General features: G+C 43.9%; 1 protein-coding gene across 1 annotated transcript; it reads left to right on the forward strand.

The window, feature by feature from the left end:
• The first annotated feature begins 733 nt into the window (after positions 1-733).
• Positions 734-1696, forward strand: LOC124805377 (vitelline membrane protein Vm26Ab-like). Its single transcript, XM_047265934.1, has 2 exons — positions 734-762; positions 1384-1696. Exons 1-2 carry the CDS (start codon positions 751-753, stop codon positions 1615-1617), a joined length of 246 nt encoding a protein of 81 aa, XP_047121890.1. The 5' UTR covers positions 734-750; the 3' UTR covers positions 1618-1696.
• Positions 1697-22808: the final 21112 nt, after the last annotated feature.

The following is a 22808-nucleotide window of genomic DNA, read 5'->3' on the forward strand; positions in this document are numbered from 1 at the left end:
GAGTTTTAAATAACCCTAATGGATGGTATAACAGACACAGCATCGTATTGTAAACGCATTTGTACACTGTTTCGGCCGTTCAAACTAGTGCACTCACATTGGAAGTATCTAAAGCCACACGACTTGTTCGTTGTAGCGGTAATAGACTACATACACAAAAATTACTCGCCAATCAGTGAAAACCGTGTCAAAATCCTTACAGTATTTCTCGTAGTCACCTTTTCAAACAGCCACAAAAACGCGATGTGATACTTTAATTCGTGAACGTTCACCCAGTTTGCAAGAAATATTTACAAATTGTATTCACAAAACTCCCACATCAATCATTATATTAGTGGAAAATGCATCAGATTTCTGTCAGTTGTATGTCCGATTAGCCTCCACATAGTCTACGGACACAAAAGTACGTCGAGAACTTTAATTCATACTATGTATATAGTTATAGGTGTATCTCGTATTGGATTTACGACTAAACGACTAACGTCCGTAAGTAAAGCTTCCTACATATAATATTTATCGCATCAGAATGATTATATTTAAATCAGATACGTCATATTCGAGTATTCTGCGATACCTAAGAGGGAACACGTCCCTGGCGTTGGGTGCGTTGCATTTCACATGCCGCTTCGGCTTCGTAATCGCCGTCGCTGTACGTGACTTGGACGAGCGCTCGGGCCCACAATCTCAGTATATAAAGGCTAGGTGGCGTGTTGCAGCCACAGGGTTACCAGTAGCCACCAAGCAAGCAACATGTACAAACAGGTGAGTTTAGGTTGTGCTCTCTCTTCCAAAATTACACTAGTCAACAATTCTCCGTGCAGTTTACAGATACGAGACTTCTTAGAATACGAGAATTATCTTCAAGCACCAAAGGTTGAATCTCAAGGTGTAAATCCAAATATTCTGCTCCGCAAAATCCACTGGAATGTTTTAAATATTGCAGCACCGTAAGATGTAACAGAGGAAATATTCTTCTGCTTTTTTTTCCGCTGTGGGTGCGAGAAACGATACCAGAGGCTGAATGCTACATTTAGATATTTCTGAGCAATTAGAGGTTTATTTATTACGGTATGTTTTTGATTCAGTATCTAACCCCGTAAGCGCCAGGCTACAAGCTAACCAGTAGGTCTTTGGCTCTTTTTTGCCTTTTCTCATTCTCAAGACACGTTGAGGCTGTAGACCTGCACAAAAATAAAATTTTATTATCATTTAACTGTGTTCACGTTGTTACGTGTGTTTACATAACCTCATGATTCTGTCTGAAATTTAACAATTTAAATATTTCACTTCTCTTTAAATATAAATCTTGCATTCTTGCGCTGCTCCATGTCTGTTCCCTCACAAGACCAGTGTGCTTACCGAGTCCTTGTGTTGGACCTACAGGTGATCATCGTCCTGGCCGTGGTGGTCGCCTGCCTGGCCGTCCCCGGACCCAAGCCGGCCCCCGGCCTGCTGGCCAGCTACGTGGCAGCCGCCCCCGTCGCCTACACTGCCCCCGCCGTCGCCGCCCCCGTCGCCTACACCGCTGCCGCAGCTCCCGTGGCCTACGCCGCCCCCTACTCTGCTGCCTACGTCGCCCCGTATCACGCTGCCTACAGGGCAGCCATCTTGGGATGAATTTCGCAGCCAATGAAAGACCGCAGCATTAACTGTGTTTAGTGTGACAATATATGGAAATAAAGCAGCTATGATGTTATGTCTGAAGTTTTATTGTATGAATTACAGCACATTTGTACCTCAACGATTAGGTAGTATTTCTTAAAAGATATCTTTCTGTTCAGCGTGTTTTTTTGGATTGTTTGGGCGAGGAGACCAGACAGCGAGGTCATTGGTCTCATCGGATTAGGGAAGGACGGAGAAGGAAGTCGGCCGTACCCTTTCAAAGGAACCATCCCGGCATGCGCCTGGAGCGATTTAGGGAAATCACCGAAAACCTAAGTCACGATGGCCGGACGCGGGATTGAACCGTCGTCCTCCCGAATGCGAGTCCAGTGTGCTAGCCACTGCGCTGTTCACCATGACCTGCATGCAATGATATTTGACGTACTGGTATTCTGGCGTGTAGTCCATTTTTGGTGGCATCTGAAGTATAGGACAAACAAATAAATGAGTACACATCGTTGTTTAAAACACAAGAACATTTTGTATGCATACCAGTAGAAATAGTTACAACTTGCGAAGGACCAGCATACAAAATTTTGTGTTGAGTTGTCAGTGCAACATAGAAAGGTGTAAACCAGGAGCTACCAAAGTAATGCTCAATACCATCTGCCAGACCGGGATTCAAAAGTGTTTCCTGCATTTTGCCTGCGTGCGCTATACATTTGTGTAACTGAGTGCAGCACAAGGATTGATTAGCTGGTTAAAGTAATGTTGCATGTTTCCACTTAGGCTGTATTTATTTATATTTCTTCTTCGTTCAACAACTACTTCTGGCTTCTAATACTAAGCTAGAAAACTGGCATACGTGCAGAAATGAGTACTTCTTTTTGGTTTAAAAATATAGCTGTTGTTGATCGTTTCAAACCTCATGCACCAATAAGAAAGAACTTTTAACGCTGTATTGCTTCCATAAATTTATACCTACGGCCCCCCATTAAGAGCCATATACTTTGTTCCATGCTAATGGTCATCTCCCTACTTAACAGGGAACCTGTGTTTTTGGTCTAACGTGCTGCCAGAGGCAGTGCAGTGTTAGTGTGAACAACTGACTGAGGATCACAGGTAGTTCGAATCTTTGATAGTGTGTACGCTACCATGGAAAATTGGATAAACTCAATATTTAAAACCGTTTCAACTTCCCATACTTTTCAATCACAGTCCTTACCACACTACAGATTTGAAATATGGTATGGAACTCCTATTTCAGTCCTCATTGACCACATGTTTCTGAGGACTGAAAGTAAGCCTCCAGAGAATGGACTCTTGTAAGAATTTTCATACCCAAACGAACGGTGGAAACGGATAAATGAGGGTACCAAGCTGACAAACGTAGGATCTACTTTTGAAGAAAGCAAATGAGATAGAGAAAGTGCATACCTGAAAGTAATCGTCGTAGTTACCAAAGAAATATATAAAACTGTTAAATACTTTCTGAATTTATTTGTGTGAACATAGTAAGTAAAAACACTTGACGCATCTCTGAATGATGATCGATATCATGAACAGAAAATATCCACTAGTATTCCGCACAGTTCTTATATCTTAATTTAAACTCTATATTTTAAATTTTCATTGGGCACTTCATTTTTCTGTACATTGAACATCATTTAAAGGTCGAGAAATTTGTTTCTGATCTATGTTGTTTCAGACTTTCGGTATATGATTGACAGGTGAGTGAAAAAATTTTACTTAAATTTTTTACTTCAGCCTGATGTCGATAACAGTTAATTGACAGAGAGTATTGCTTGGCCATTTCATTCGTAAAACAATGTCACAATCAGCGATGTACATCTAATGACAGTTCAGAAGAAGAAGAAGAAGAAGATAGCAGGGTCAAACATACTACAAAAACAGTTATAATCACAGTGTGAAACACACCGATCGCCATCTGTTAATGGATCATGCTAAAGCAACGTATAGAGCAGCAACATGTTATTTGCAGCTGCAGATATGGTTTTCAGACTTGTAGCTTTCAGTGAAGAGCAACATACTGTCAATTATCGATTCTATCCCCATAACAGGCAACTCCGGGTGGCTGAGTTAATACACAAACGGCTACAAGAGAATGTAGTGATTTAATTCCACAAAGAGCAGCATGCAGACTCCACGCCTAGGTGGTTACCATTGATTTTGACAGCGCATTCGATAAGGTGCGGCATCGTCTGCTGTTCTCAGTAATGAGCCAAATGGGTTTTCCACCCGCCTTTATCCATACCACCAGGTGCCTGTACGGCAGGTGGAATCCCTGATATAGGTCAATGGCCCTGTTATGACACCAGTGACCATCCGGCGTTCTGTAAGGCAGCGTTGGCCACTTTCGACACTGCCCTATGCCATAAACCTGTAGGCACTCATCGGTAGTCTGACGACCCATCTTTCTGATCTCACTTTGTGAGAGCACACTTTTTTGTGTCATGCGTATGGGAGCGACCCCCTCCGTTCATTGAATGAAGCACAGGCGGTTCTTAATTAGATATCAACGGAACTGCAGCAGGCAGTAACATGAATGTGGCTAAATCCACGTTGGTACCCAATGGACGCGGCATCTCACACGACGACTTGACGCCTCTCCTGTGTCTACAGACACTACGTTACCTTGGTATCATTCTCGCTCCACCGCGCGCCGCTCCACTGTCATGAATTTTCGGCGAACCTTAAAGATTATCCACACATCGGTGTGACAATATTACCTCCGCTGACTCGATACTTTACTATTGGGCGTTCGGATACCTTCTTACTGCCGGTACGCCCTTAAAGGTCCGTTACGAAACGCTCACGCTACGAAAAACTCATTCCCCGCCCCCCTCCCCCCCTCCCAATGAGCTGGGGTGCCTCGGCCTTGTCAATGTGCGACTCAGAGAGGCGTCTTTGTACTTGTTCACTACACGCAGTGGAACGGGGGCCCCTCCCTTACGCGCAGCTTCCTGGAAATTCTTATCCCGGCGACCACAACGCCTCCAGCATCAGTCACCTACATCACATAACTTCTGACGCACATTTTTGATTTCATCATAGACTTCAGTTATGCTCACGCTCACTTACCGAGCACATGCCTTCCTCCAACCGAAGATATCTACGATCCAATGCTTCGTTATAAATCGAGCAACAACATCTAAGTCAAACATCGAGCAGCGCGGGATTAGCCGAGCGGTCTTGGCGCTGCAGTCATGGACTGTGCAACTGGTCCCGGTGGAGGTTCGAGTCCTCCCTTGGGCATGGGTGTGTGTGTTTGTCCTTAAACTAAAGTAGTGTGTAAGCTTAGGGACTGATGACCTTAGCAGTTAAGTCCCATAAGATTTCACACACATTTGAAACTTCAAACATCGATCGACGCGAGGGCTACGGTTTAGCGTCATATCAATTAACGTTTCCTTCTCCCCAGTATCCGGGCAACATTTGCGGTCGGATTCATTTCACAATTGTAATTTATTATCATTTAGTTCACAAATAAACTTTTGAAAGAATTGACTTCGCGGCTGAAGGCCTCCAAACAGATGCTTTAGAATAACTTCAATTTTGAAAAGACATGACACACAATTAAATTTACGAATATGATAAATTGTACACATACACGAGATCAGCATGCGGAGTAGCTGAAGGCCGCCGGATTATATCTTAAAAATTCCAAATATACTATGGTGATTACTGAAGGCAGAAGGCCACAATGTTTTAAGATGTTAACACGGCTGATGGCCCACAAGGTGCACAGAAAGAGATAAACAAACGCAATAAGATGGCTGAAGGCCGCCAAGTTAAATTCTGCAAATTAAGGAAATATAAATTGCAACAACCGGTAAAACAATACATTAAGTTTCAAAATTTCCTTTTTGCAATACCAATGGCGGATGGCTCACAATAACTTGTAAAATCTTTCAGAGAAAATTACAATAACCTTTCAAGAGTGCCGGTTACGAATGTCTTTCACCGGGGCTTCAAAACTATAGCGGGCCCGCCTGTTGACAGTTCCTGTCTTTTCCAACGTGTTTTCCGTATGATCGGAGCCCCATAGAAAGACATTCGTGCCGGCCCGTGTGGCCGAGCGGCTCTAGACGCTTCAGTCTGGAACCGCGCGACCGCTACGGTCGCAGGTTCGAATCCTGCTTCGGGCATGGATGTGTGTGATGTCCTTAGGTTAGTTAGGTTTAAGTAGTTCTAAGTTCTAGGGGACTGATAACCTCACATGTTAAGTCCCATAGTGCTCAGAGCCATTTGACCCCATTTGACCCTTTCAAGAGCAGAAGGCGATAATGTTTGGACTTGAAGAAAACTCTGAGAACATATTTCCAGGACTGAACGCCCACAGCAAACACTGCCAAAAGGCTAATTAAGAGAACGGCACTCAGGAGTTTCCTGTGGATCGGTCTGCTCTCGTTCACTTAGGCGAGACAGGTGGTGAGTCCAACTACACTTAATTCGTGTGAACCCAACCAAGGGACAGTCACGGACCGACCGACCAACCGCTTGTTTGCCACTACGGAGTAGACGAGAATTCAAGGCCCCAAACAATTACAACTATCACTATCCCCAAACAAACGCGTATGTGAACTGAGCTGCCAAAACTACACATGTTGGGCAGCAACAACAGGTGAGGAAAAGACACTGCTTAAAAGCTACGTTAGCGGCCACGGCAGGTAACCAGAACACTAACGGCCACAAGGCAGAAAATTCCACTGGTTCACTTATCTACGAAACAAGGTAATATGGTTAACTTCACCCAAAATGAACACGGCCAGGGCAGGTAACCAGAACACTTCACTCGTTGTTGTTCACAGTAAAACCTCCACAACAGCAACGCCGGAGCCAACAACGTAATGCTCAAAACAACTCAACCTTCATGTCCTGGGTCTGCGAGCGACGATGCTCGTACCGATCGGACAGCTCCAGACAGACTCCTACACTGCGCAGAGCCCGCCAGCCGCCCAGTCTACTACGCCGCACGGAGATGAACTCGGACCAACCGACCGATCAACAATCCACTAAAAGTGAGGCCTAGCTTGAGTGGCAGCCACGGTTGGGCGGGCAATGTACACGCAGGACTCAACTGCTGCTGCAAGCTGGCGACAAGCTGTCCCTGGCTGCACTCCAGAAGCGATGCAACTGACTGCCAGGGCCCAGCTCACGGCCCGAACTACCGCCGTGAACTCTCCTCCTCGCCACAAATCAACGTCATCACGCCATCTAACTAACGGACACCCAACTTTGTTCAGTTTGCCACCTCGTGAATGACGATGCCCACCACCTGACTTTGGCTGCTATCAGCGACGTCTCGAAACTGGCTCGACAGTTCGTTGCCTGTTATCTCCGCGTTCCACCGGATTCGATTGACCCATGGAGTTTTAACCATACGTTTTTCGCCGACACCAAAAATCGTGCGATTGTATGGGTCAAGCGTTGGACGATCACTTAAACGTACAATGATTCCGATAAATCACGCCTTGACTTCTGGCAGTACTTCCCAACTGCCAACAGTGAAGTCGAGCACCGACCGCGCTACCGCGCCTTCTTCGCCACTGTCTTTTACGCGATATTTACGTCAACGAATTTCAGCTGGATGGTGCCACAAGGGGACGACACTACCGCCGCCCCCCCTCCCCCACCGCCACTCACCGCCCGACAGATGTGACTCTCAACGCTACATGGAGTTTTAACCATACTTTTTTCGCCGACACAAAAAATCGTGCGATTGTATGGGTCAAACGTTGGACGATCACTTAAACGTACCAGATCGGGTTGACGGAGGAGATAGAGAAGATCCAAAGAAGAGCGGCGCATCTCGTCACAGGGTTATTTGGTAACCGTGATAGCGTTACGGAGATGTTTAGTAAACTCAAGTGGCAGACTCTGCAAGAGAGGCGCTCTGCATCGCGGTGTAGGTTGCTCGCCAGGTTTCGAGAGGGTGCGTTTCTGGATGAGGTATCGAATATATTGCTTCCCCCTACTTATACCTCCCGAGGAGATCACGAATGTAAAATTAGAGAGATTAGAGCGCGCACGGAGGCTTTCCAACAGTCGTTCTTCCCGCGAACCATACGTGACTGGAACAGGAAAGGGAGGTAATGACAGTGGCACGTAAAGTGCCCTCCGCCTCACACCATTGGGTGGCTTGCGGAGTATAAATGTAGATGTACATTTCCATACCGTAATGGACATACAACTGTTTCTTTGACGCACTGTACCAGAGCACACTGGTCATTCCCCAAACTCTACTGTCCCTTCCTCCTTGGCTTCTGCCCTCATAAAAGGGCGCTTCTTCCAGGTAGCGGTGCCGGAGACACTGTGGCTAGGTCTCAAATGTTGACTACTGCAGACTCAACCTCCAGCCCATCTGCCGAACAGATGCCTGCAAGTCTAATCATATCCCTTTTTGTCTATGGTCTCACACCTCTTAGCTTACTTCAGTATTATTGTTATTACGTTTATCCGCACCATGTTAATAAATACTTTTGCTCGCCCTGTTCGAGCGTAATGTTCTCGTGTTAATTCCGCCGGAAGGATGTCCTTTCCGTCGTATTTATGCTTGTTTAAATGAAGATAATTTGTTAACCTAAGCTCTTCCCGTTAAAACAAATATAAATAACTAAAGGAAAATGAAAAGAAACCTGAGGAATTGGATCAGGGACAAGAAGGGTGAGAACTCGTGAGGCATCGTGGCCAGGTCCTTGCACACCCTGTCCCCACCGGCTCAAAACTAACCAATCTACTCTTAGCCTTGATAAAAAAGTAATCAGGAGATAAAAAAAATGGATAGCGTCTTTGACTGATAAAAAAGACCCCTGGTATCTACTTCGAAACCAACCCCCCTTTAAAAAAAGAAAAGGTTAGCATATTCAATTAACAATTGAAATGTCCTCAGTTCCAGGTTTGGAATGCGCCACAGCATAAATTTTGATTAGTCAGCATTGCCTTAGAGACACATAACACCTATCCACAGGACATGTGGCCTGTAATTGAAAAAGTGTCGTGATGATCTCTACATTAGCAAAACAATCCGGAATAGTCCTACATTCGGATCTCTGGGAGGTGACTGCCAAAGTGGAGGTGACCATGAGAAAAAGATTGAATGACCAACGAAAGTATAACGTTCTACGAGATGGGGCGTGGAATGTCAGAAGGTTGCACATAGTAGGGAAGCTTGAAAACTTGAAAAGGGAAATGCAGTGGCTCAAAATATATATGGTAGGGGACAGTGGAGTGAAATGGAAAGATGACAAGGATTTCTACTCAGATGAGTATAGGGTAACATCCACAGCAGCAGAAAATGTTATAAGAGGATTAGAATTCGTTATGAATAGGAAGATAGGGCAGAGAGAGTGTTACTGTGAACATTTCAGTGATAGGGTTGTCCTTATCAGAATCGACAGTAAACCAACACCGATAACGACAGTTCAGGTATGCATTTCGACGTCACAAGCTGAAGATGAAGAGTTCGAAAAAGTCTTCAAATTTGTAGTCCTATCTTCCTCAGTTTCATGTAATATTAAAGTACATTGATAATTAATACTTTTGGACCGTCTGAATAAAACACAGTTTTCTTGCCATATACGTTTGCGTTTATTCTCTGCAAGACGTTTCAATGGCCTGAAATACGTACATACTTTTACTATTTAGTTCACATTTTGGGGAGCTGTACATAGAGGTTATAAACCGTTCTGGTGGTTGAAAAAGAAAATAAAATAAATTTTCTTGACATATCAATAGTAAAAGGAAATGGCAAATATACATGTAACATCTTTAGGAAACCCACAGCCAAAGACACAATACATTCGACATCTGATCATCCCAACAACCAGAACCTTTCATCACTAAGATGTATGTTGTACTGATTAACCAGGACATCCCTCAACAACTCTGAAAAACAAATGAGTACAATCAGACCATTAACTAGGGACAATGGGTATGATACACATGCACTACACAGACTCAATCAAAAAAATAAAAACACAAATACAAAACAAACACAACACTTCTAGAATACACGGTAACTCAAAAGCTCCAAACTCACAAACACACTCAACAATTACACACAATGACCACATCGCACAGAAAAAAAGCGGACAGTGTACTATGACTTACACGCATAAAATAACACACAGAGTGGGAAACATCCTAAAGAGACAGGCCTTCCAAATTGCATATAAGGCTGTGCAAACCTTCCAATCACTCTTAAGTGGACTTGTATGTGAATAACTAACAAAAATCGAGTTTCTAATTTTTATCTTATGAAAAGAGTCTTAAGAAACACTCTGGTGTCCCATGACTTACACGCATAAAGTAACGCACAGAGTGGGAAACATACTAAAGAGACAGGCCTTCCAAATTGCACAAAAGGCTGTGCACACCCTCTAATCACTCTTAAGTGGACTTGTATGTGAATAACTGACAAAAATCGAGTTTCTAATTTTTATCTTATGAAAAGAGGCTTAAGAAATACTCTGGTGTCCTATGACTTACACGCATAAAGTAACGCACAGAGTGGGAAACATACTAAAGAGACAGGCCTTCCAAATTGCACAAAAGGCTGTGCACACCCTCCAATCACTCTTAAGTGGACTTGTATGTGAATAACTGAAAAAAATCGAGTTTTTAATTTTTATCTAAAGAAATAGTCTGTAGTTTTCTGAACTAGAAAAAGTTTACTTCCAGGAAAACGCACTACAGAAATTAACAAAATTAAGAGGAATATATGAGTGGGTGCACGCAGCACGACGTCCCAATGGCACGCAGTCAGCTCCGTTAAAAATTAAGTTTTGCTCTCATTTGTTTGGTTTTTTTTCTTTTTAGCCCCCTAAGTTGTGAAAGTTTTGCTGTTTTATGCAATTCTGGAAGATTTCGTGTCCGTTGTCACTAAAGTTAAAATCTTCTGGGTTTTTAGGCCACGTCGTATTTCCTTCTAAAGTAATCAACGTGTAGACCCCTCTGCCGGGTACTTCTTCAGTATGTTTCCTTGTCTACTACTGCTAGAACACTCCAACGGTAGTGGACACCGAAACATCCTGAAAAAGATCCCATCAGAGGGATCGAAAAGTCTATTATTCTAGAAAAGAATATGACGCGGCCTAACAGCCCAGAAGATTTTAACTTCAGCTTTACAGTTTCTTATTATTTGTTTATACAGAGAGTTTAGTCATTGCTTGCTGATGTTTTGGAGCGAATACTTTATATACAGAGAAGTAACTGTGTGCGTGACTTTCTTATTCCATTTGAAAACAATAGTAAGAATTTAGAATTTCGGTATTAAACAATGTAAATTTTATGGATATCAGTTCACCAAACCGATTAATTCTGCTAATAACGAAATACAACATGATACAACACTTGAATCAGTTTCTACTATTTCAAGTGCTTCTAAGCTAGAACTGAAATATTAGGACAATGGGCTTGGCAGTATTAACGCTCATAATATTGAGACGCCAACTATTGATTCAGATTTTGTTATTGTTGAACACTCTGCTCTATCTGAACTAATAAATGAAGTTTTGCAGGGTAAGGAATGTGGCAACAGTGGTGTGAAAGTAGTTGAAGAGATACGTGCTAGAAGAGGTTTTGCATCAAAATCAAGAATTGTTTCTAATTTTCATGATTTAAGCGATGCGGTTACACTTCTGGCGTAACGAAATGGGGCGTGTATAACTCAAATATTAAACGTGCGTATGCTATGTGGTGTATAGGCAAAGGGTACAGAAGTGCAGAAATTTTTTGTGCTATTATGGGTTTATCTACCCCTGCAAGGTTCGACAGGTACATTAAAATTATTCTACAGACTTCAGAAGAATTAGTAAATGATAGTACGAAAAATGTTGTCCAGGAACGTATAGACATGGATGATAGCAATAAATGTATGACCAGTCCTGGATGCATCGTGTCAACGAAGAGGCTATAGTTTCCTACATGGTGTGATGACAGCTACTTCCTTGGACGATGCTAAAGTCATTTATGTGTAATATATTATCAAGTACTCTCATGGCTGTTCTAAGGGAACTGAAAATCATAAGTGTTTGATTAATTTTAGTGATTTTAGTAGAGGGATGTAATCTGAAGGTGTTGTGAAGGTATTTAACAAATCATTGGAGAAATATGGTGTGATGTACACATCTTACCTGGGACATGGAGACTCAAAACGGTACCAAAATGTTTGTAAGTCCAAACTTTACGCTGACACAAAAACTAAGAAAATGGAATGTGTTGGACCTGTCCAGAAAAGGTTAGGTACAAGACTGAGGAACTTTAATAGGAACTCGAAGGTAAAAAATTATCTGATGGTAATGGCATTAGTGGATGTGGTCGGCTTACAGACAGGGAAATAGACACGTTGCCGTATTATTGTGGACAAGCCATAAGACAGAACAATGCAGAATGGGCTGTCTTCTTTCGCAAAACCTCCACAGAGGAAAACCCATGTCATGCACTCTGCCCATCTGGCAGTGACTCATGGTGTGGCTACCAGAGGGCTATTACTCAAGGTAGGACGTACAATCATAAACATTGTATGCCATTTGCTGTAACGAAAGTTATAAAAATTATATATCTTAGTGAAACAAGATTATTAGAGGAATGTTTACATGGTAGGACTCAAAATCCAAATGAAACTTTCAACAATAGTATAGGGCAACAAATACAAAAGCTTTCAATAGGGCTAAATACTTTGAAAATAGGTTTGCTAGAAGCTATTCTATGTTTCAGTGACGGTACAGCGTCAAGGCTTAATATTTTCGAAGTGATGGGAGTGCCTGGTGAACTAAATGTGCTTAGATCTATAATAGCCATTGACTAAAGGAGACTCTTCGAAGCACAAAAATAAGTTTAGGAAGCCACGAAAGAAGCGAAAATAAGATGAAAGAGTGTGAAAAAGAGAAGGGAGGAAGAACAACACAGAAAAAATAATGAATATGGTCCTGGGAAGCATTAGTGCTATGCAAGTTTAATATAAAAAGCAAGTTTTACTTGAGTTTCTCGAAAGTCAAATTATTTCACATTCTAGTACACTTTCCTCCCCCCCCTCCCCCCCACCCCCATGAACCATGCACCTTGTCGTTGGTGGGGAGGCTTGCATGCCTCAGCGATACAGATGGCCATACCGTAGGTGCAGCCACAACGGAGGGGTATCTGTTGAGAGGGCAGACAAACGTGTGGTTCCTGAAGAGGGGCAGCAGCCTTGTCAGTAGTTGCAGGGGCAACAGTCTGGATGATTGACTGATCTGGCCTTGTAACACTAATCAAAACGGCCTTGCTGTGCTGGTACTGCGAACGGCTGAAAGCAAGGGGAAACTACAGCCGTAATTTTTCCCGAGGGCATGCAGCTTTACTGTATGGTTAAATGATGATGGCATCCTCTTGGGTAAAATATTCCGGAGGTAGAATAGTCCCCCTTTCGGATCTCCTGGCGGGGACTACTCAGGAGGACGTCGTTATCAGGAGAGAGAAAACTAGCGTTCTACGGATCGGAGCGTGAAATGTCAGATCCCTTAATCGGGCAGGTAAGTTAGAAAATTTAAAAAGGGAAATGGATTGGTTAAATTTAGATATAGTGGGAATTGGTGAAGTTCGGTGGCAGGAGGAGTAAGACTTTCAGTCAAGTGAATACAGGGTTATAAATACGAATTCAAATAGAGGTAATGCAGGAGTAGGTTTAATAATGAATAAAAAAAATAGGAGTGCGGGCTATGATAGACACGAAGCCAATACCTACTACAGTAGTACAAGTTTATATGCCAACTAGCTCTGCAGTTGATGAAGAAATTGATGAAATGAATGATGAGATAAAAGAAATTATTCAGGTAGTGAAGGGAGACGATAATTTAATAGTCATGGGTGACTGCAATTCGAGAGTAGGAAAAGGGAGAGAAGGAAAGATAGTAGGTGAATATGGATTGGGGTTAAGAAATGAAAGAGGAAGCCACCTGGTAGAATTCTGCACAGAGCATAACTTAATCATAGCTAAAACTTGGTTCTAAAATCGTGAAAGAAGGTTGTAGGCATGGAAGAATCCTGGAGATACTAGTAGGTATCAGATAGATTATATGATGGTAAGACAGAGATTTAGGAACCAGGTTTTAAATTGTAAGACATTTCCAGGGGCAGATGTGAACTGTGAGAACCGTCTATTGGTTATGAACTGTAGATTAAAACTGAAGAAACTGCAAAAAGGTGGGAATTTAAGGAGATGGGACCTGGATAAACTGACTAAGCCAGAGGTTATATACAGTTTCAGGGAGAGCATAAGGGAACAATTGACAGGAATGGGGGAAAGAAATACAGTAGAAGAAGAATGGGTAGCTCTGAGGGATGAAGTAGTGAAGGCAGCAGAGGATCAAGTAGGTAAAAAGACGAGGGCTGGTAGAAATCCTTGGGTAACAGAAGAAATATTGAATTTAATTGATGAAAGGAGAAAATATAAAAAAGCAGTAAATGAAACAGGCATAAAGGAATAAAACGTCTCAAAAATGAGATCGACTGGAAGTGCAAAATGGCTAAGCAGTGATGGCTAGAGAACAAATGTAAGGATGTAGAGGCTTATCTCACTTGGGGCAAGATAGATACTGCCTACTGGAAAATTAAAGAGACCTTTGGACAAAAGAGAGCTACTTGTATGAACATCAAGAGCTTTGATGGGAACCCAGATCTAAGTAAAGAAGGGAAAGCAGAAAGGTGGAAGGAATATATAGAGGGTCTATACAAGGGCGATGTACTTTAGGACAATATTATAGAAATGGAAGAGGATGTAGATGAAGATGAAATGGGAGATAAGATACTGCGTGAAGAGTTTGACAGAGCACTGAAAGATCTGAGTCGAAACAAGGCCCCGGGAGTAGGCAACATTCCATTAGAAATACTGACGGCCTTCGGAGAGCCAGTTCTGACAAAACTCTACAATCTGGTGAACAAGATGTATGAGACAGGTGAAATACCCTCAGACTTCCAGAAGAATATAATAATTCCAATCGGAAAGAAAGCGGGTGTTGACAGATGTGAAAATTACCGAACTATCAGTTTAATAAGTCACAGCTGCAAAATACTAACACGAATTCTTTACAGACGAATGGAAAAACTGGTAGAAGCCGACCTCGGGGAAGATCAGTTTGGATTCCGTAGAAATGATGGAACACGTGAGGCAATAGTGAACTAACGACTTATCTTAGAAGAAAGATTAAGGAAAGGTAAACCTACATTTCTAGTATTTGTAGACATAGAGAAAGCTTTTGACAATGTTGACTGGAATACTCTCTTTCAAATTCTAAAGGTGGCAGGGGTAAAATATAGGGAGCGAAAGGCTATTTGCAATTTGTACAGAGACCAGATGGCAGTTATAAGAGTCGAGGGGCACGAAAGGGAAGCAGTCGTTGGGAAGGGAGTGAGACAGGGTTGTAGCCTCTCCACGATGTTATTTAATCTGTATATTGAGAAAGCAGTAAAGGAAACAAAAGAAAAATTCGGAGTAGGTATTAAAGTTCATGGAGAAGAAGTAAAGACTTTGAGGTTCGCCGATGACATTGTAATTCTGTCAGAGACAGCAAAGGACTTGGAAGAGCAGTTGAACGGAATGGACAGTGTCTTGAAAGGAGGATATAAGTTGATCATCAACAAAAGCAAAACGAGTATAATGGAATGTAGTCGAATTAAGTCGGGTGATGCTGAGGGAATGAGATTAGGAAATGAGACACTTAAAGTAGTAAAGGAGTTTTGCTATTTGGGGGGCAAAATAAATGATGATGTTCGAAGTAGAGAAGATATAAAATGTAGACTAGCAATGGGAAGCAAAGCGTTTCTGAAGAAGAGAAATTTGTTGACATCGAGTATAGATTTAAGTGTCAGGAAGTCGTTTCTGAAAGTATTTGTATGGAGTGTAGCCATGTATGGAAGTGAAACATGGACGATAAATAGTTTGGACAAGAAGAGAATAGAAGCTTTCGAAATGTGGTGCTACAGAAGAACGCTGAAGATTAGATGGGTCGATCACATAACTAATGAGGAGATATTGAATAGAATTGGGGAGGAGTTTGTGGCACAACTTGACAAGAAGAAGGGACCGGTTGGTAGAACATGTTCTGAGGCATTAGGGGATCACAAATTAAGCATTGGAGGGCAGCGTGGAGGGTAAAAATCGTAGAGGGAGACCAAGAGATGAATACACTAAGCAGATACAGAAGGATATAGATTGCAGTAAGTACTGGCAGATGAAGAAACTTGCACAGGATAGAGTAGCATGGAGAGCTGCATCAAACCAGTCTCAGGACTGAAGGCCACAACAACAACAACAAGTACACTTTGCCTAAAAACTATAATTGATAGAGAGCTGAAATCTTGTATATCTTTCAAAAAAAGCTTAACTAACAAATAGACTACCGTTGTGCTTTAAATTTGAAAACAGAATAACTTTTCGAAGAAAATCCTGAAATCAGTTCCAAAATTTGTGAATTATACTTAACATTTTTTGTAGCAGAATTTATGACAGTACCATCGTCTCAATAGTTTGCTTTAAAATGTATAGTATAAAGAACATACATGAAAAAAAGTAAACCTACACAAAAAAATTGCTTCACCCCGGTTCCTAGAACTCCTGAAGATAGACGTTCACTGTCGATACTGTGACACTGACACAGTCCCTTTGACTGTTCAGAGATGTCACTAAACCCATCCAAAGATGTAAACAACCATGCATGGGCAGTGCCTATTAGACAGAGCCCGTCCGACAGCAGATCAGTTCCAGTTTTCACTAGGAAGGAGGTGCTCTGCTCATGTTGTCCGTAGTTGAAACATGGCTGGACGGTCAATACCGCGGTTCGATCGTGTCCGCACTGTTACCTTGTGCCACGAAGGGCTCTCAACAAGTGAAGTGTCCAGGCGTCTCGGAGTGAACCGAAGCGATTATTTCGGACATGGAAGATATACAGAGAGACAGGAATTGTCGATGACATGCCTCGATCAGACTACCCAAGGGCTACTACTGCAGTGGATGACCGCTACCTACGGATTATGGCTTGGAGGAAACCTGACAGTAACGCCACCATCTTGAATAATGCTTTTCGTGCAGCTACAAGACGTCGTGTGACAACTGAAACTGTGCGCAATAGGCTGCATGATGCGCAACTTCACTCCAAACGCCCAGGGCGAGATCCATCTTTGACTCCACGACACCATGCAGCGCGGTAGAAATAGGCCCAACAAAATGCCGAATGGACCGCTCAGTATTGGCATCACGTTCTCTTCACCGATGAGTGTCGGATATGCCTTCAACCAGACAATCGTCGGAGACGTGTTTGAAGGCAACCCGGTCAGGCTGAACGCCTTACACACACTGCCAAACGAGTGCAGCAAGGTGGATGTCCCCTGCTGGTTTAGGGTGACATTATTTGGGGCCGACGTACACCGCTGGTGATCACGGAATGCGCTCTAATAGCTGTACGTTACGTGAATGCCATCCTCCGACCGATAGTGCAACCACATCGGCAGCATATTGGCGAAGCAATTCGTCCTCATGGACGACAATTTGCGAAGCCACCGTACAAATCTTGTGAATGACTTCCTTCAGGATAACGGCATAGCTCGAATAGTGGCCAGCGTGTACTACAGACATGAAGCCTATGGAAGATAAAGGGGATGGATTCAAAATGGTTCAAATGGCTCTGAGGACTATTGGACTTAACGTTTGAGGTCATCAGCCCCTAGAACTTAGAACTACTTAAACCTAACTAACCTAAGGACATCACAGGCAGAATTCGAACCTGTGACCGTAGCGGTCGCGGGGTTCCAGACTATAGCGCCTAGAAGCGCTCGGCCACTTCAGCCGGCCCGGGGATGGATTGAAAAGGGCTGTTTGTGTACGACGTGACCCACCAACCACTCTGAGGAATCTACGCCATATCGCCGTTGGGGAGTGGGACAATCTAGACCTACAGTACCTTCACGAACTATTGTATACTATGCCACGACGAATACAGGCATGCATGAACGCTAGAGGTCTTTCTACCGGGTATTAGAGGTACCGGTGTCTACAGAAGTCTTCATTACCACCTTTGAAAGTCTCGCTGTATGGTGGTACAAAATGGAGTGTGTGGTTTTCATGAGCAATAACAAGAGGGGAAATGATGTTTATGTTGATGTCTGTTCCAATTTTCTGTACAGTTTCCGGAACCCTCGGAACCGAGGTATTGCGAACCTTTTTTTATGTGCGTACTTTGTTTGTGCTGTCTGTGATTCATACATAAAAATGTTCCAAAAATAACGGATAAAGATCCTCTAAGAGCGGGGCCAATGACGACTGAAGATAATCGTTGTGACAGAAGTGCAGTCCTTCCACAAACTGCTGCAGATTTCAATGCTGGGCCATCAACAAGTGTCAGCGAACAAGCCATTCAACGAAACGTCATCGATAAGGGGTTTCGGAGCCAAAGACCGACTCGTGTATCCTTGATGACTGCACGACACAAAGCTCTACTCACCTGGGCCCGTCATCATCACATCAGACTGTTGATGACTGGAAACTGGTTAACTGGTCAGACGAGTCTCGTTGCAGATTGAATCCATGGTCCCTACCTGACAACGCGGTACTGTTCAAGCTGGTGAAGACTCTGTGTTGGTGTGAGACGTGTGCAGTTGGAATGATACGGGACCCCTGATACCCCTAGGGCATCCATTCACGTGCATTGTGAATTCCGACGGGCTAGGGCAATTTTTGCAGGACAGTGCGACAACTCACACGTCCAGAATTGCTACACAGTAGCTCCAGGAAAAATCTTCTAAGTTTAGACATTTCCCTTGGCCACCAAACTCCCCAGACTCGAACATTATTGAACAAATCTGAGGTAAATGATGATTAACGGAAACCCTCAGCCGCCGACAGGTATTGTTGATATACCTCGATGGGGACAGCTGAAAATGTGTGCTCCGACCGGGACTCAACCCCGGGATCTCCTGCTTACATGGCAGACGCTCTATCCATCTGAGCCACCGAGGACACAGATGAATAGCGCGACTGCAGGGACTTATCCCTTGCACGCTTCCCATGAGACTCAGATTCCCAACTGTCCACAGTTCTACATATTTAATGTACCTTATAGACATTTGCCCATCCACTCATTACTCGCGCACACTTTGGCGATTCCCGTAAGAGTTTAGGCAACCTTTGCGCATTCGCACAGACGAAGATCAATGGCTGGGTAGCCTTTAACTATACATATGAAGACAGTAACGGTTCTCGAAAGAAGAGATACTGTTGATGATCGTGCAGCTTTTCCCTGGAATAAACGATGATTAACTGAAACCCTCAGCTGTCGACAGGTATTGTTGATATACCTCGATGTGGACAGCTGAAAATGTGTGCTCCGACCGGGACTCGACCCCGGGATCTCCTTCTTACATGGCAGACGCTCTATCTATCTGAGCCACCGAGGACCAGATGAATAGTGCGACTGCAGGGACTTATCCCTTACACGCTTCCTGTGGGACTAACATTCCCAACTGTCCACTATTCTACATATGTAATGCCCAAACTCTTACGGGAAACGCCAAAGTGTGCGCGAGTAATGAGTGGATGGGCAAATGTCTATAAGGTACATTACATATGTAGAATTGTGGACAGTTGGGAATGTGAGTCTCACGGGAAGCGTGTAAGGGATAAGTCCCTGCAGTCGCGCTATTCATCTGTATCCTCAGTGGCTCAGGTGGATAGAACATCTGCCATTTAAGCAAGAGATCCCGGGTTCGCGTCCCGGTCAGAGCACACATTTTCAGCTGTCCACATCGAGGTATATCAGCAATACCTGTCGGCAGCTGAGGGTTTCAGTTAATCATCATTTATTCCAGGGAAAAGCTGCACGGTCATCAACAGTATGTCGTCTTTCGAGAACAGTTACTGACTTCATATTAATCTGAGGTACTTGGGAACGCGCTGATCAGAATAGATCTCCGCCCCCTCGTACTCTTACGGATTTATGGACAGCCCTGCAGGATGCATGGTGTGAATTCCCTCCAACAATACTTCCAAAAAGGTCCAGAATACTGTTATTCCCTTCTTGGCTGCCGTAGGACTAACACCGGTAGACATCCAGGTGAGAATGAAGAGAGTGTATGAGGCAGCATGTCCGTCGATAAACAACCTAGTGGCCGGCCGCGGTGGTCTCGCGGTTCTAGGCGCGCAGTCCGGAACCGTGCGACTGCTGCGGTCGCAGGTTCGAATCCTGCCTCGGGCATGGATGTATGTGATGTCCTTAGGTTAATTAGGTTTAAGTAGTTCTAAGTTCTAGGGGACTGATGACCACAGCAGTTGATTCCCATAGTGCTCAGAGCCATTTGAACCATTTTTTTGAAACAACCTAGTGGAACGATAAGGCTCGTCCAAAAATCGCAATCGTCGTAAACCAGAAGTTGCTGCAATACAACGGTAAAACACTCTAGCACCCATCCTGTAGTTGTCATCTCTCTCCATGCGATTATCACGCTTCTGATCTCTGAAAACACGCTTTGAAACGAGTCGATTCCCGTCGGACGAGGTTGTGCAGCTAGCAGTTCCGGACTTCCTTCATGCTGTGTTAACAAAGGGAGTTATTCAACCCGATGCGCCTGTGGGATGGTCGACTCATTGCGCACTGACATGGAATGTACGGCGTTCGAGATGAAACTTTTTGTCCGCCCTTACATATTATGAAGTGTTTGTGGGTCATAGTTATTTATTTTGTACGACGAAACTTCATCCACACGAAAATGTTTCTGTCAACGAAACAATTTTTATAACTGGACTAGACACTCAAAATTTTTATTTGGTTGTAACTTATGTTCCTGTTGTAATCAAGAGACAATATGGTTAGAAGATCCAAGTTCTGCGAAATGTTCTTACACAGGATGCAGGAGTTTCTAACAAGTGTCTTAAACGTGGTGTCCTTTGAAGAGCTGACGCTCCCAAAACTCTCCCAGTAAATGGAAGTCAACCTTTCGCCTTCCCTGCAGACCGTCCTTAACTACGCGTCCTAGTTCTTGTCGCTATGCAACGTTGCGCGAAGATTGACCATCTGTCAAAAGCCTGTATAAACAGCTTATGCAGTGCGGACCGCTCCGAGACTTGCAGGAAGAGTGTCAGTGAATTTGTGGAAGATACCGAAAAGGGTGTGCAGGTATGCCGACTACGGAGCGATGACCGGCTGCATTAGGTTTCTCAGTTGAGCACCCGTGGGGCGAACAGCTCAAGCGAGGTAGTCCCAAAGATTCACCGCTTTCTTTTAAATCTTGGGAGTTTAGTGGCCAGGGGAGAACGGTGAACTCATTTCGGTGCTGTTCGAAACACGCAGGTACTTTGCGAGCTGTATGGCACATGCCACAGTGCTGCTGGTAGATGCCATCGAGCTGATGAAAAAATGTGCATATTTTAACACTCCGTTGCGTGTTCCAGAATATCGAGATCACCCAGTCTATGCTTTTTGGCCTGCATCGTTCCCACGATTGGTGCAGGGTGATTGGTTTCCGACGTTTCACACCGTATACGCAAACGTTCACCTGTCCGATGAAGCATAAAACGTAAGTCATTTGTTGGCACACATAGGATGACCAGTCGAGATATTGATATGCAATTTTGAGGAATTGCCGCTAATGAGCAACAGCCAGCATTGGTGCGTAATTCAGGCGCATGCTGCCGATGCTTTTACGAAGCACCTTTCTCTGAGCGCTCGATGACGAGACGCTTTGTACCCCCTAACTTCATCTGGTTGGTTACTCTATCAAGTCTACTAGTCTGTGCGCACTTTTTCAGGCTTTGTTCACACCTGTCATCTAAGGCCTATGGCACATAACTGCCTGACAGCGCAATTTTGGCATGCGGGGTACACTTCGACGACGTTGGCACAAGAACCGCTTACAAACGTACCCTTTCAGGAAATACTTCCGCACTTGGCCCGGCGCCGCTGTGGCCGAGCGGTTCTAGGCGCTTCAGTCCGGAACCGCACTGCTGCTACGGTCGCAGCTTTGAATCCTGCCTCGGGCATGGATGTGTTTTATGTCCTTAGGTTAGTTAGGCTTCAGTTGTTCTAAGTCTAGCGGACTTATGACCTCAAATGTTGAGTCCCATAGTGTTTAGAGCTATTTGAAACATTTGAGCCCTTGCGACCCCCTGCGACCATATGCCGTGTTCTCCTTGTGTGTTGCGGACTGTGTGATCGACGCGGCATTCTATATCCAGGTCCAGCTGAATGGTACGGTCTTCTTGTCGCGAATAAACCGAGATGCTGTTTGTTCAGAGACACCAACTACTTGACCCAATACCTGACACCCTTTCTGGACGTTTGTGTGACCACTGATCCTTTCAGACAGACGAATGTGCAGGAAGCGACTGGCTGTGCTTACATCAGATTCGGAGGATCGGTTTCTATAGCATATTCAGAGGAACTCTAGTACAAGCTCCAGGCAAGTGGCCCTCTAACTTCTTCTTAGCCTAAGTACGATTCTGTTCATCCTACATGATAACCACTACTGTCCCTATCACCCGCAATCCCATAGAGCCGACCGCTGGGGGCGAGCGGTTCTAGGCGCTTCAGTCAGGAACCGCACTGCTGCTACGGTCACAGGTTTGAATCCTGCCTCGGGCATGGATGTGTGTGATGTCCCTAGGTAAGTTAGATATTAGTAGATCTAAGTATAGGGGACTGCTGACCTCAGATGTTAAGTTCCATAGTGCTTAAAGCCATTTGCACCATTTGAATCCCATAGAGGACAGCTTGAACATCTGTTGTGACGGAGATGCGATGCAGCTCTGTACTGTGGTCCGGGACGATTTGTTGTCGGTGCACGTATACCGACTATTTCTGGACACATGTTCCTAGGACCTTTCTTCCTCAACTTACAGTTAGGAATCTTTCCATTAAGTTTGTCGGTTTTATAAACGTTCACCTAGTACACTGTTCACTGTTAGTACTGCCAACTGCCGTCTGTGTGTCGTTATTGCACGTTCACATCGAATATAGCCGGTGGTCTCCTTAGTGAAACTAAATCGTGAACTTATTCGATATGACTACGTCACGCGTCACAGCACTAATACTGTATTCGAACATTAAAGTACCATTAAAACTCACGCTAAATTTTTGAGTTAGTGAAGTAGCCTACTAGTCCACGCCCAGGCTCCATGCTGGTAGAACCTTGTGTCTACGGACAGAGGACTTCCTTTGCGT

This window comes from Schistocerca piceifrons, chromosome 7 (genome assembly GCF_021461385.2).
Source record: "Schistocerca piceifrons isolate TAMUIC-IGC-003096 chromosome 7, iqSchPice1.1, whole genome shotgun sequence".
In the NCBI taxonomy this organism is placed as follows: Eukaryota; Metazoa; Arthropoda; class Insecta; order Orthoptera; family Acrididae; genus Schistocerca; species Schistocerca piceifrons.